The following is a 16,161-nucleotide window of genomic DNA, read 5'->3' as shown; positions in this document are numbered from 1 at the left end:
CAGGAATTGTTTTTCAGTAAAGATAGCTTATCTGAGTAAAGAAAATCACATTCAACATCAAACTGTACAAGCTACCCCAACAGATTCTACCCTGGCACCTCTGGAGCCACCCCTGTTTTCACTCTTCCCAAGCAGAAGAGGGAAACTCAAGATTTCTGCTGGTGGACCTCAGATTTAATCAATGCTCACCTGAGGGGAGTAAGCTCTTCTTGATGCTACCCTGTTCTACCTCACCTATCACACCTCCAGCTTTGAATTCTGGGCATTCTGAGCTAACCTCAACACTGGTAGCTCCATCCCCATTCAGTTCCCCTCAAGCCTGGCCCATGTGCTTCTACTCATGTCTTTGCAGCAGCTCTGAACTATTTCAGCATGCTAAATCATCAGGAAACTATCTCAGGCAAAGTGCATAGTTTCATGCCAGCTTTGTGCTCCGGACAGGTTTAGTTTAAGGTCAGACAAGCTCACAGCTTGAACACAGGGCAAGAGAGGTAGCAAAGCAAGCCTGTAAAGTCAGCAGATAAATTGGCTTAGGTTGCCAAAGAACTGGATCGTCAGACTTTTCAGGACTTGAGATCTTGGTGGACAACTTGCTAAGTTTTCAGTGTTGACAATGTATTTGAATTGTGTACATGGACGATCTGTACACATACCTGGAGCAACAGCTGAGCAGAAACTATCAGTTAAAGAGAGATATTAAAAAAAAAAATAAAATAAATTTGGCAATTAGTTGAATTTCAGGTAGGATTCAAGCCTAATAGACATCCCCCAGATGACTGATCTACAAATGCTATTCACTATGGCCACTGGATAGAGGCAGAAGTTTTTGGAGAGATGTCAACAAAGCTTTACCTTCTGACAGCTGACCCTCCTGTTTCCCTTTTGCTTCTCACATCTCCTCAGAGCACAAAGCCTGTTAGCTTCTACTTTGCTGTCCAACATCAGCTTCTTTGCATAACTGGAAAAATCCGTGCCTGTATTTCTTATTTTGTGCAGAATTTTTAAACTGTCTTTAAACAAAAGAAGCACTGTTCACATAATGGCAGCTTTGACTAACATTTTGAAGTTCAATTAGAAGAAAGCAAAAGGATGCCTCAGTTTTGGCAGTTTCCGATTTCTTTACTCATTTTCAGCTTTGGCATTTCAGATTTTTCAAAACATTGGCAATTTTAGAACTGCCTATGTGGTTTTTGGGAGAGTGGAGGAAGTAATTAATTATAACAGGAGTTAGCAGTAATCCTATAGTAAACCAGTATTTTCCACTAAAGGATTTTCCTTTATGAGATGCTTTGCTAACGCCATTTTTGTAATTGGTAACCAAAATTTAGAGTCACCTGAAGAGTGAAAAGACTCCCCCCTAACTGGATAGGGCTCTGTATTATTGAAAATAAATATATAAATTCACCCTATAATTTGCTGCACTCTTCAGAAAATTCAGGTAGCTCATCAAAACAGATAAGCACAAATGAAAGAGTTCCACGTTGCCTTAAACAAGGCAGCTGGATCATCTCCCAGCAGCTGGAAACTGTGGAACTTGTGGAACAAGACAGGGATGGTGGGAAGAGGACCAGCATCACAACTCTGCTCCACCTTCCTACTGTAATCCCAGATCAACAGTCAGGCAATATCCTGATTTTCTTCCTCCCACTGCTTAAAAACAAAAAATAAAGTAGGGATTTGACAAATTCCAAAACAGCAGAAGAGCATTGGGCTGAGTTTTTCCATCTAACTTCCTGAATGCAGCAGATACCATCGTTATCCTATATACTGTGGCAAAATAGCTTTTTCCAACTCCTATCCACTAACTCTACAGCATCAAAACCTGCTGTAGTACTCTCTTTGTAGTGTCCCATAGTGCTTGTTCCACAACAAGCCTTTTAACAGAGCCTGTTTATAGGTATATACTCAATCACGGACCACGACTCAAAGGCCTCATGAAATACTAAGTCAATTGTACCCCAGAGCTTTGCACCTCTATGTTCTCCCCTCCCACAGCACTCATCCTTGGGGCAGCCAAAGTGGTGCTTCACACCTAGCTTCACAGCCTTGAAGAAGAACCTCCAAGCATACGAAGTTGGTGGGTATGCAGGAGGAAGGAAGCAAAGGCAGTCTTTAGGCTGCGATGGCTATTTGAAAACTATGCCATTAACTGTGCACAGCACCTGCCATGATTAAACACGAGAAACAGAGCAAGGCTAAAATGCCTTAGAGCTACTAATGATTCATTACTTTGGAGTCCAGCTGCTCTAAAAAATGGAGATAATATTTTCCATACCAGAAAATATTATAATGGGAGCTAGTTGTTATTCTACTACAGAATTCCCCTTCCTTCCTTCTCAAAAGCTCTGTCTATGCCATTTTTGCAACAGGCAATTGCAAAACCCTCCATGACTTACTTCAGAGAACCATGTGACAATCTCGGTTCTAAACTGAACTTAATCTGTGAACTTAGATTTGGTTCTACAGAGTGCTCCACATAATCTTTGAGCGTAAGTACTTACTGATGCAAAGGCCAAATCTATTCCGGTGTCAGAAAAAAATCCTGCAGATACTCTACTTTATGTACACAACAACCACCCTCACTCCCAACCTCATGCAATGTCTGTCTTTGAAAAAGAAAAACCACAACTCAACTTGAGGGGGATATTTTGAAGGAATTTTTTTCAGGGTGGTAGTTTTTTTTTTTTTTATATAATTTTTTTGTTTACATTTGTAATACATTGGACAATACGTGACAGTAATCATTCTCTTTTTCCCCTCAAAAAAAGTGTATTTAGTGCTGGAAGCCTGAATTTTTGTCATGTAAATAAAACCAAACCAAAACACTATCCATTCTACTGAACTTCTTAGAGCTGAGTTTATTTACTGAGAGGAAAGCATAATGATTTCATGGAAACTGCAGCAGGTACTTTACAGATTTGTCCTCCTAATGATCTATACTACTACTTGCAATACTCATTTGGATGTGTTGAAATGTCAACCAAGCCAAGTTTGCTTTTCTAAAACCATGTATTAAAATTGTTACCAGTCAGAAGTGTTTTATGACACCAATATTTGAAAGATTATATATAAAGTTACATCATACATGAAGTCACATATATAAAATCTTCTTTGTATTATAATTATCCTTTACCTAATTACCTAAAATAGGACAAATTTAAGAAAGTCATTTAGACTGCACACCCAAATACCTGAAAGAGACAAATTACTCTGTTTTGTTTGCCTGTACCACCTTAATTCCTCACAGGTTTTGCAATGATTGAAGCAACCACCTCTTGGGAAAAGAAAGCAATCATAATTAAATGCTATAGAGCAAGATGAAAGGGGATTCATTAAATGTGCACGACAGAAATAAGTACAACATTTCCTAGTGGCTAAACAGAAAAACCAGAAACTAAAATTACATTAGTTTGATACAGTTGAAAAACCCAGTGAACTTAACTGTGATTATGTTAAAAAGAAAAGCAAGAATCCCACCGTACACCAACCAACTTTGAGCCTTGAGTGTTCAAGACCAGGCAATCTGCTGACACTTGAGCAACCTGTTCAGCTGATGGCAGCAAGTGACACATTCCCCCCACTGTGGGCTGACCCCAGCGAACAGCTAAGCCTGCATCCAGCTGAGTGCTTGCTCCCTGCTCCTATGGATGCAGAGAAGATGGAATGATGGTGAGGAGACTCATGGGCGGAGGTAACGACAGTTTAATAGGGAAAGTAAAAGCTGTGTGCCTAAGCAGAGCTGAAAAAAAGGATTGATCCACTGCTTCCCATCAGCAGGCAGGTGTTCAGAAGCTTTGTGGAAAGCTGGGTCTCAGCATGCCTGTCATGGGCTTGGGAATTGGAAGACAAATGCCACAGCCACATTTGTCACACAAAAGTCACCACCCTCCTCTGCCTCCTTCCCCACCCCAAGCACCATATCAGATGGTACAGAATAGCCTGTCTGTACCATTCTGGCCAGTCTGGGTTGGCTGTCGAGCCAGAGGAAGCCTTTATGGAGAGGCTGGACTTAGCCTATGAAGCCCAGGGTTACATGTTAGATGGCAGTTGTCATCTCTGCTCCCTCCTGCTGCTACTGCAGCCGTCCCATTGCAATCTTGCTATTGCTGCTTTAGCAGCAGCAAAACCTGCTCTTACAAACCCCATGGCTTACTGGAGTGCAAGCAACAGCAGGAAACAGTGATTTAAACCTGTGGAATTCCATGAAACAATGAAAAAGACACATTCTCGACAGAGGACTTTGTCCAAACTAATTTCAAAGACTGACTGAATCTAATGATGTGTTAGCATTTCTCAGAAAAAAACAGAAAATGAAAAAAAACCCCACAACTTAAACCAAGGAAAACAAGTAAAAGCAAGAAACCTTTTGTAGTGGAAATTACTAGCAGGCTGTTAAAAGTGCAGGCTGTTGCAAGATCCTGCTACAATGCTGTTTAATGAAGTAATACAGAACTACGTAAAATTAATGTCAGGACTGATAATCTTCCCCACATTCTTTAATTTTTGATACTTAAGATTTTGAGCTGGTCAACACTACAGAGTTAAATGTCCATTTTTAACACCAATTCATTTTGCATCCCTTCCTGAGTCTTAAATTTTTGTTTCATTTCATTGAAGGTAGTAAATTAGAAAGACTCCCTATGTTATCTTATGTATCCCTTTTTAAACATAACAGGTGTGGAAGTGGTATACACAGACCCACAACTATGCAGAGGGAATCTGGGTGCATTCCTCTGTAACTCTTAACATGCAAAGGTTTACTGGAATGCAAAACCTCAGCTTTCAGGGACAACAAAGAACTTCAGGTAAAACAAGCCATCTTTTAGAAAATTAAGATGAAGCATTTTCTTATACATCACTTAAGATTTATTTTTTCCCGATGACATCTAATATATGAAAAAATTCTGGCCAATTCATAATGTTTTCTAGTTGGAGATTTTTTTTTATGGTTATCCTTAAAAACTTGAAACAAAATGTATCCATGTTCAGTAAATGTGGCAGTTTACTGAATGCTTGAATGCCTACAGTTAGCTATATGTTGCTTAATGAGCTATTTTTTGACCCAGTTCCAGAATATATTCTGTAGACCGTATTCAGGCACCATTTGCTTTGCTAGGGTAACCAGAATGTTTGTGGCATTTTCCCCCTCCTCCTCCAACTTGAAAAACACATTTTCTATCCTCATGTGCAATGCTTATTCTCAGTCTTGCTTTATTACTGGTACTACTGGCAGAGAAATGTATACTATTTTTATAATTTGCCTGAAATGAGAATCACATTTGTCCTACTCTGCTTGATGGCAGATAAACATATAAGCCCTTGTGACACTAATATCACTTTTATTTTCTGTGGAGATAAACTACTCCAACTCATGCTTATCTTTACCATCTATTCCTAATGCCAGCTGCAGCAAATGCTCTGAGAAGCACCACACTTTGTTACGCCTCTTCCTTCATCTGGCTAGCACCCAACCCCACTGCTATAACTCTGTGTGGATTTTCTGTCTACCAACGACTACTTATGCTTGGGCACGAGAAAGGGAGGCAGGCAGTATTTCAACTTAAATCCTGCTGGTCCTGTGAGCTGATTAATTTAACATTATAAGCAAAAAAACATCTCTTTCCAATTAAAACAAGCCACAAACAACCACCAAAGCAGTACCCTGAACACTCACAACACCTCCCGCTTTTCAAAGATACTTGGAAGTCATAAACAAAATTCCCATTGTTTCTGATTTCTTTATTTCTGGTCCCCTTTTGGATGGCCCAAAATACAGTTTTGGAGCAATATCAGCTTCTTCGCTTGCCACCCAAAGTAAACCATCCACAAGAGTTTAATGCTAGAATTTTGTTACCACAACCTGCTTTTCACCTCTGACTCTCAGACAACTCTATTCCCGTTCTCATCTCCTATTCTCCAGAACACAAATTTACCAGTTATTCCTCTTTCTCATTGCTTGACTTGGCCCACATGATACTCCTTAGTGCCATAGCATGACGCTTTTGAGAAAGCCTCATTCTTGGTCAACAGATTGATTTTAAATTCTCTTAAACCCTCCCCAAAAAGTACATTTTTCCACAAAATGAACCTGTTTTTATTTGTGGAAGCAGCCCTGTCAACGTTTTGAACTTTCAATCAGATATGGAAATAACTTCTGTTTTTCCTTAACTCACCATTTATTTTTTTCCCCAAGATGCAGTACACAATCTGGCAAATTTCACTGAAGTGAAATAAAGATCATTCTAACTTGGGATATAGAATGTTTGATCTCTCCATGTTAAAATTGTTCTAGAAGAAGTAGTTTGAAATACTTACATTTTTTAGTCTGTATTCTAACGACTCAGTTCATTATACCTCTGACTTATATAGCACATTTAGACAATAAACACTAGTATTTTTCACATAACAGAATAACAATAATAAAAAATAAAAATTGGGAAATTGCACCCAGGAAGGATTTGAGGTCTTCCTGAGTCAAATTCTCACTAAGCTAAGAAAAGCAGGAAAAGAAAAAATGAGACTTTTATTTTTATCCTTTAACAGATGTGCCAATTTGCAGACTGTTTCTTTCTTGCTGCAGTAGCAACAATAAATCTTTCTCAAATCTACTTGGCTATAAATGCCATTGATCTCTCAACTCCTCAGCTGTTTCAGGCTGCCACTGCACTCACAACTGCAGCAAGAGAAGGAAGTCAGTGAAGCAATAGGAGGTGAAAAACCAGGGCAATGCTGTGGTAGCAATTGACACTTTAGAAAAACTGGAAGGGAAAACTATGATAGCATCAGCCTCAGTCTGATGACAGTGTCAGCCTCCATTCACTATTCCTTGAATGTTTCATTCAGCAAATCTAACAGCCAAGTACCTCTAAACCCAGTATTTCACTGCCTGTGGCTAGAGGTTCCCATCACTTTTTGGAGAAGAACAGGCTCTAAGCTAACAGCAAAGTGATGTGGTGTAAGAAGGTCAACTGGCAGAAAACTACCAAAAAAACTACTGGCAAAACAAAGTGAGTAATTATCTGTTGATGCAAGTTTAGGAGCCAAGAGGTGAAGGATGTTGGCTCTGTCAGAAGCAAGCAGTCAGTACACGACAGAAATGATATTGCCAAGCTGCAGCATTACAAACCTTACTGTTTTGGCTCCTCAATTTGCTAAGTTACATTTTCCAACCACTTTTTAAAGGTACACAGTTACTATGTGGCAGCAGACAACAAGCCCTCCACCTCTCCCTGAAATTTTACCTTATCTTTTAATAATTAATATTGTTAAATGCTATCAATAAAATTATTTTAAAATTACAGCCTCACAAAGAAGAATTGTTCTTCTAAGTCTACAGACATTGGTCTGACAGCCCAAACAATCCACCATAGATGAAATGAAAATACTTTGCTCTCTTGTGTAAGCATCAGTCTGAAAAGGCCTTCTCACCAGTTTTAGCAAGCACCAGTGAAACATGTCAGCTGCAACCACAAGCTCTTCACTATCAAGCCACAGTGCTTCTGTTCACTGAGGAATACTTAATGAGATCTAAAATGCTACATCATATAACCCTTTATGCAACACAGTTCAACCTTATGACATGTTTACTGTAAAAAAAAAAAAATAAACTTTTTAAACTATTCTTTCCTTGCATATTTTAAATAAAAATGTGCATTATGTGCTAGTTCATGATACACAAAGCAAACTGAAAAACATTTGCCTATGTCAATGAGTATTTTAACATTCTAATACACAACCTCATCTGCATGTGCTTACTGTACTATTTTAGCATCAAATACCATGTAGTGTTTTTTCTGAAGGTGCACATTACATTTCAGTGCATTTTTGTCAAATGACAGAGACAGCACAGTTGAAGCCAACTGGATCCTCTACAGAATTATGACATACAACAAGATGGCTAGAGGCAAAAGCAAATAGGAAAAAAATGCCACACCCCAAATCAGAGAACATATTTAGAGATAATTTTGGTTTTTTTTTTTTTTTGGTTACAGCCCTATAGATCTCCAAGGTCTTAAAGCAAAACAGCAGCATACACATTTATCAAAACAAACCTTGCAGCATGCCATTTTAACACCTTTACAAATAAGTCTCAATTACTGTAACCAAAAAGGCTGTTTTAACAACTGAGATAAGTTATCTACAATGGGTTTCCTTGTAGGTATACGAAGCCATGATCATTCCCCCCCTCAACAGACAGATATAGCTGTAATTTCATTGTGATGCAGGGTATATTTTCTTCTGCCATCTGCAGAATGGTTTACACCTGAACATAACATTTTTCCTTTATACTTGAATATTGTTGTTGCCCTTATTATTTTACTGAACATGTTAAATCACAATCAATTACTATTCTGTTAAATTTGATGAAAGGGTAATCAAAGAATGTTTTCTTCTAATAGAAGCAATAATGAAAATATAATCTTAAGACCCATTTCCAAAGAATCACTACTACTGCTATAATAAAAATAATCATACCCATAAAAGATCATGTCTGATTTTGTTTGTCCACCTAAATTACTGCCTAACAAGATACCACTCTGTGGCACTAGCCTCAACATAAACCCATCTGAAATCCATCGTCTGATGGCTGTTTGACTTAATTGTTCAGCTTCTTGAACAGGGAAACTGGAAAGCTGACCTTCCTGGACAGGAGAGTCCTTAATGGAGGCTGGAGTGCAGGGTGTGAAACTGCACCCAAATTCTTCTCATCTGCTGCATTCCACGGATTGCTAGAGATGTGATTTATACGTGGCTGAACACATCCAGGATGAGAGCAGACTACTCTTAAATGGAACTTAAGAGCAAAACCAAATTATAAAAAAGCAAAACCAAAAAAGCAGCTATCCCATCCTTATAAAAAGGGTACTGCCTAGTGCACCTTTCTAAAGGAAGTAGCATCTGCATGTGGAATGCAAGAATTTTAGCATCAGGATTACAGAAATTCCTAACAGAAGGACAAAAAAAGCATCAGTTGCTGATAGCAGACTGTTACCCCTAGAAAATCTAATAAAAAGCAGGTTGCAGAGGACTGTCTGTTATCCAAGCTGAAATTATTTTTCTCATTGCAGTTTTCTTTTTTTAGAAGAAAAGAAAGTCTGCTAATCAAATAGATCAAAAGGCCATCCATCAGTTCTGTCAAAACCATACTAGCAACTCAGAACATGGACTTATATTTTTAGAAGAGGGATTTTGAAAACATCAAGCTTCACATGAACTTGAAAGTAGCAGTTTACAAAAATAACAGCATATTTGCCAGCATAACCTTACGAAAGGTTGAGACAGCTGCCAAGCCTGACTGGAGACAACACAGTGACAACAGAAAATCAAACAAAGTCTTGATTGTATTCAGCTTCATTTTTTTTCTGTCTAATACTGAAATCTTCTGGTAGATGATCACAGGCTTAGATACACCGAAGAAACGATGAGTATAAAAGCTACACATTCTCAGGAGGTGCAGAGAAGGAAATTAGGCAATACTCAGAAAATAAGAAGAGTTATATGGCTGAAAGAATTATAGGGCTGGCAAGCACAGCAGGAAGGGGAAAGGAAGGACCATTGCTGAGAGAAGGTGCTGTGCAGGAATGCCTGCTGGGGATCCATGTGAGTCTCTCGAGTGGCAAGAGATGTAGGACTGAATGCTCAGGCTGTCTTCAATACAGTGCTTTCTGTTTCTAAAACTAACAGGTGAAAATACTGTACTGCCCCTGACCAAAAACCTGTGTCAGTACAGTCTGCTGTTCAAGAATTTAAGCAACTGAGCGGAGCCAAGAGTGCCCTATTTGCACACCTGAACAGGGACCTACAAACCATATTCTAATCTGATGCCTTCAAACAAAAAAATCTTAGCAGTGCATCAGTTGAAACATTGATTAACTTTGTGAGTTTTTCTCTGGAAAAGGTACGCTTGCCCAGGTAGACCAATGGCAGATCAAGGTACTTGGGCTGTGTCAAGACTCCTCTGAACAAGCCACAGCCCTGGTAAAGGGTGGAGCTCACCAAAAACTTACTCCTCATCAGCACTATTTCTTTGAGAAGGTGACCAGTAGAATGCATTTGTATTTCTCTCTGTTCAGCCAAAAGCACTAACCCTGCAGCTAATCCTCCCAGGGGAGAATTATACCCTAATAGCAGTGTGGTAGGAGCAGCCTGATCTGGAACACACTCCTGTCACTAATGTGACAGTCAGATGGATAAGAACTGTTTCTCAGGACAAAATATCTGGGAAACAGGCTGGTGAACAGTGGCTTATGGCCCTCTGCCAGTTCACATGAGACGATAGCTTACAGACCTTGGACTTCTGGGAGAGGGAAACAGATGTTTCAATTTGCACAGACTGTATCTCTCCATTTTTTATCCACCACAGTTCTTAATGAAGCATTCACGATCCAGTGCATGGGCACAGGGCCCCCGGTGAACCCTTATCCCTTGAAACATGAATTTATATTAATGCATTACTGCCCACGTCTTCTTTTCCAGCAAATCAAAGTGGAAATGCTTCAAGCTGTAACTCTATGATCTAAAGAAGTGTTTCCCATTACCTGATGCAAGCACCTACACTTAAAATACAGACACACATGCATTGATTCTTGGGCTGTATTGCTCCTGATGCTTGCAAAAAATGATTCTGTGCATCTGTTTTTATAAACTGTTTTACTGATTTACTAAGTAATCAATATTAGCCTGAGATTAGTAGACATTTTAATTAAAATCTCACAGCCGTTTTGAAGCCAAATTCCCCACATAATAGATGCTTGCACCTACTCTCAGCATGATTCCTGAATGAAGGGAAGGAAGGAGGAGATTAAAAACCTCAAAGCAACTGCTTTATGGGCTATTTGTAGCCTGTGAATTACAGGCAAAATAAACTTTATCTAGGCAGCACAATAAGATTCTGGTAAATTCTCTTTGTTTTCTAAGCACACAGTAACAATGAACAATCATTTGGAAAAAAAAAAAAAAGTAAATTCAGTCCCACAACTGCAGTGTTGTCAAAATCAGAAGCAGAGTATCATCTCCTTGTCTGTAAGTCACGCTGGCCTGAATTTTACGTCATTTGAGGGGGATTGAAAGCTGGTATCCCCATGGCTGCTACTGTGGGTGTAAAGTTTCCACCTCCACAGACACTTCACTGCAGAGCAGAATTCTTTTTCATTGCAGTATTACCATTTCATATCTAAAACTTTTCATATATAGGTTATGCTGCAGTATGATTTCCTAACTAAATCAGGCCAGCTTAAGGTTATGATGTTTCAGCTTTCCATTGCTATGGAGATTCTGATACAACAGACACATTTTTCCTGTTGCATCTCTATTGTCTATTTTGCACTTTTCTATCTTCTCAGGTATCTCCATGTGTAAACTTTAGATCAAGTTTTCTTTCCCAACAAAATCTTTCACATACTCCGAACAAGTGAATCTGTCTGGTCCTTTACTATGTAACAATTCTATCTGTAGTTCTGAATTATTTAACGATTACAGAGAAAGCAGCTTTATTTTATGATTCACTCTAGTGAGGATGGACACTAAGAATCAAAATGTGCATTCTAACATACAAAACATCCCAACAATACTATTATTTGGTATTGGTAACTAGCACTTTGATTACAGTATACATGTTTTTAGCAAGCATTTTTAAAAATTAGGGTTTTTTTTTGATGGGGTACTAATTTTCAGAATTCTAGACAAAGTTAAGCAGAGCATGAAAAATTGGTTATATACGTGAAGTTCTAACAAGTGAAAAAGACTGTCCCAGGGTTTCAGCTTTACCCAATTAGTTATCTTCAAAACAAATCAGGACTTCTTGTGTCAGTTCAGCAGAGAAGAACAAACATACATCATCAAGAAATTACATACAAAAATATTACAAATACTGTGAATATTGGTCAAAGTAAATATTAAAAAAAGATATAATCAATGTGACAGACACATTCATCTTAATGTGGAGGAACAAGGAATATTGCTTTATTTGGTTTACCCAAATTTGTGTATTTAATCAAATATATTCTACAATGGATTTCAAGTGTGACTAATGACTTCAGCAGACTGCAGCAAAACCATACGATCACACACACAGTAATTTACTTCAGCCACTATGTGTAGCATACAGCTATAACTCATCCTACATGACTATGAAGGGAATATAGCCTTAAGCTACCCAATGATGCCTATACATGACAGATGCCCAAAAATCAGCAAAACAAAACTGAAATAACAGAAACTTACTTCACAAAAAAAAGTGTGGTTTTTTTTTTTTTTTTTCTCTCTTTATATAATCAAATTACTACTATTGAATGAGCCCACTCCATGGCACAAATCACCCAAGGCATGCAGGCAAGCTTTAGTACAAGAGGAAACCTTGACCTGGTTCCCTCAAAGGCCAAAGAAGCAAGTGATCCCATTCCACAAACAGCAAAACCAGTAAACCCAGGTTTTCTATGGATATAGGTCCTGAGGTTTAACTCCTATGTGGATACTGTGGTGTTTAATAAAGGCTGCCTCTTTCCTAGCAGCGGATGCATTAATCTCTCCTGATGTATAACTTTCCTCACAGAAATTAATATAAAATTAGCACCTGAGATTTCTATGCATCTCTCAAAACTGCATGACCCAAAAATGACCCATGGGAAAATTAGGAGGAGAAAAAGACAGGCAGATGATGTAATTATTTAAGGCCTTCTCACTTTGGAAACAAGGAAGTCGACTGAAAAGATTATGATTTAATGTTGCTTTAACCAAAGCTACAGAAATTGTTGTGGTGTCTTTCCTTTTGAATGCATGGACAGGTAAAACCTTCACTGACTCTGCTAAAAAGCACTTCTAAGAAGTAAACTTAGAGTCAACCAAAAATATCACTCAAGGACAGCATTCTTAACACTCAGAAGTGAGAGTGTTTGCAGGCATTAACTTGAAACCTTACTGGAAGTCACCATATCAGTACTGAAGCGATTTGGTGGAAAAATTACAATTCTCACAGAATATAAATGAATAGCTGCCAAAAAATTAGTGCTCTTATTGACTGAGACAAGGAAAAAGTAATGTTAATTTCAACATTCAGCAACAAGCACTTGTAATCTGGAGAAAACCAAAGAAATTAGCACTGGATAAACAAAACTTAAAACCTTGCCAAAGTCTCTTAAACAATAATATTAGAATTGTTTCACAATTAAAGAGGCTAATGAAAAGATGCTTTTATTTGAAACATTCTGAAAAATTACACAGGAATTTCACAAACTTTTATGACTATTCCTGAGTTGTTTTGTAATTTCATTTACAGTTTCTTGAATCCTAATCTAAAAAGAGATTTAATGGTTCTTATCCCTCTCTGGAAGACTTGACCCATTTCCCTTTCAGTTTGTTATTTTCATAATTTCATGGATTTCCTTATTTATTTCCCATTCTAAATGTGCATTTTGAAAAGAAGAGGAAACTGACAATGGATAAAAAATAAACCTTTTAAATAATTTCTGTGATTTTGGTTTGTCTAGCATGCATTCTGATATGCAAGTTTTCTCAATGACTTTTTTTTTTCTCCTTAATTTAAGCATCCAGCATAAATCAACAGTTCCACCTTAGTTCTCACAAGTAAATGGTTAAATAGTCTTTAGAGCAAATTTGAGATTAACAACAAATTTAGGAATTTGAAGACAAAATCCCCCAGGTGCAAAAAAGTATATAAATAATTCATACAGATAATTCACAAGTTCTTGGCATCATATCAGCATTACATGCTTGGAGTCTTGGAATTCCAAGCATAACAGAATGCCTCACAAATAAAAAATATTTGGCACATATACATTACTGTAACTTATCCATATCTGTTCCTCCAATCCTGTATTTGATATGAGGCTTTGAATGAACATTTAAAATCTCACAAACTACGTATATTGGTATGTATGCTATAAAACTGCAACTGCAAAATTTTACATGCTTCTGTAACAAAGGCATCGTTATAATTGTAATTTTTATACATCAACGAACAGGGAAGTACATTGTTTTTCTCTGCCAAGGGAAATGACAACAAAGCAAGCACAAGGGTGGCTAGTACTCATAACAACACTCATAAATAAAGGAAATTATGTGCACTGTTATTCCTAAGGTACTTTTCCTTCTTTTGTTTACCATCCTGTACAGTTCCGTTCATTAAACAACAGGAAGAGTGGGAAAGGCTAAAGCAGTCAGCATCATCGCTGCTGCAGCATTAGTGTTCACAAAGATTAGAAAACAGTCTGAAGTGAGAAAACCTCTAAACAGTTTATCTCCTTGAATACATGCAGTGAATTGCAAAGAATGTGACAGAAAGATATTCAACAGCTACACTTAAAATTATTCCCAAAAATCTAACGTTGCAAAACATACTTAGATTTTCAAAATTAGCAGCTCATAAACAATGCAAGATAACCATCCAATTTCTGCGTGACAAATGGAGACAGACATTTAAATAGTATTAAAATAATGCTCTCTGTATGAAATACACGTCAGAACCACTACTGTTAATTGAGAAGACAATCACTTACAACAAACAATTAAAGCAATCCCAAACTCTCTTGTCAATTTAAATGATCCTTATATGAAAAGCAAATTACCTCCATTGAGATTCGTCTGTGTATCCGGTTTCTGAGACAAACACCTGTGGGAGACTGAACTTCATCAGATGATGTTCCAGAAGCTTGGTCACTTTCACCATCTGACCCCATTTTCAGATTTTCATGAACAATATCTTAAAAATAATCCAGAGAATTTAAAACAGTTACTCAGTATTCCATCAAACACCTCTCTTGTACAGATGGAAAACAACTGTATTGTTACTGCATATTGGGTTATATGGGAGAGTCAAAAACTCACCATTCATTTTAGTCTTGATACACTTTTTATGGCTCAGGAAACACAAAATGACTAGGATTACAGGACTTTTACACAAACTTTATTGTTATTTTTCTTATTTGGCTTTCGGCACTACTCAATTTTTCAAAACAAAAGACAGACAGTCCAATGCCAATTTTAATTCTCATAAGCTACCCACCTTGTCAGTTCCCGAACTCCCTACCTACCTCTTTGTCTAGCTGCACTTGGATACAAAACATTACTGAGAATATTTAATATTTCCAAATCAGATGACCTGACTTTAGAAATCTAAATATATCTTCAGCTTAAAAAGACCTGAGAGGTATAGTTTGGTGGTGTTTTTTTGTTTGTTTTGTTTTGTTTTCTTTCTTTTTTTTTTTTTCTTTTTTCCAGAAATGCCAAATAAGGAAACTTCAGCCATAAAACCCACTAGTGTGCATGTATGGAGCAAGGGGATGTATTCTGACCATCTAAACAGAGGCCTACAATGTGCAAGTGGATTCAGCAAAGAAACTTATATTTGGGGTAATTAAGTAAAATCTGTGAGCTTATGGAGGAATTCAGGTAACCCACTGAGTTACATGACTTTTCAGAAATCTTCAATAGAAATTGGTACTCTTAACACAATCCTGTAGATTCATCTACACAAAAGACTTTATGTGTGTCAGGTATATACATATACATTTAAGCACCACAGGATCTTCCATAATTTGGAAGACAAGCACCGTAATGGATGAAGAGAAGATCAAGGTGGTGTCGTTAAAGACATGAAGAGCCAAATGACTTGCAAAAGGACACACAATGGGAAATAGGTCATACAAAATATTCACTGTGACTAATGCTCCATCATCACCTCTGAAATGCTTGATATATACTATAGAGATTAAACACATATACATATAAAGGAGGTGCTTCAAAAGACACCAGTTTTCCTGTCTCTTCTGATCCTTGGTATTAAGCATTATCTTGCACAAGGTAGAAGAGAACCTGAGGAACAGCTAGAAATCTTACAACTCTACGCCTAAAAAAATGGTATATTAGCAAAACACACAAAGCTCCATTCAGCCTTACCACCAACATACCTGAAAATATTCTAACATTTGCACTGTATTACAACAATTTTAAAAAAGGGAGAAAATGCAAATTTTATCACTATAAACAAGCAAGCAAGCAAGCAGGTTTTTCTAGGAAAAGCAGCCTTTAGGCAAATGTTTGGTTATCAGCACATCTTCTAAAACGTTTGTCTAGTTTGGCTCCCCTAGAATCACGTAGACTTCAAAGGATCAAATTCTTCCTCAGTACAAAGAAATTCCTTTTACA

At 37.6% G+C, this 16,161-nt stretch overlaps 1 protein-coding gene across 1 annotated transcript in view; it reads right to left on the bottom strand.

Annotated features, from left to right (window-relative positions):
• The window catches only part of LOC103780546 (cyclin-dependent kinase 17), a gene marked incomplete at its 3' end in the record, with an annotated part of 48,159 nt that overhangs the window by 12,267 nt on the left and 19,731 nt on the right, over window positions 1–16,161 (bottom strand). The window contains exon 3 of the mRNA XM_008948235.1: window positions 14,583–14,716. Within this exon, the coding sequence (XP_008946483.1) occupies window positions 14,583–14,716 (134 nt within the window). The remainder of the gene's footprint in view (window positions 1–14,582; window positions 14,717–16,161) is intronic.

The sequence above is a fragment of the Merops nubicus genome, unplaced genomic scaffold (assembly GCF_000691845.1).
Source record: "Merops nubicus isolate BGI_N331 unplaced genomic scaffold, ASM69184v1 scaffold21509, whole genome shotgun sequence".
Classification (NCBI taxonomy): domain Eukaryota; kingdom Metazoa; phylum Chordata; class Aves; order Coraciiformes; family Meropidae; genus Merops; species Merops nubicus.
This window is presented reverse-complemented; position numbering and strand designations above follow the sequence as displayed.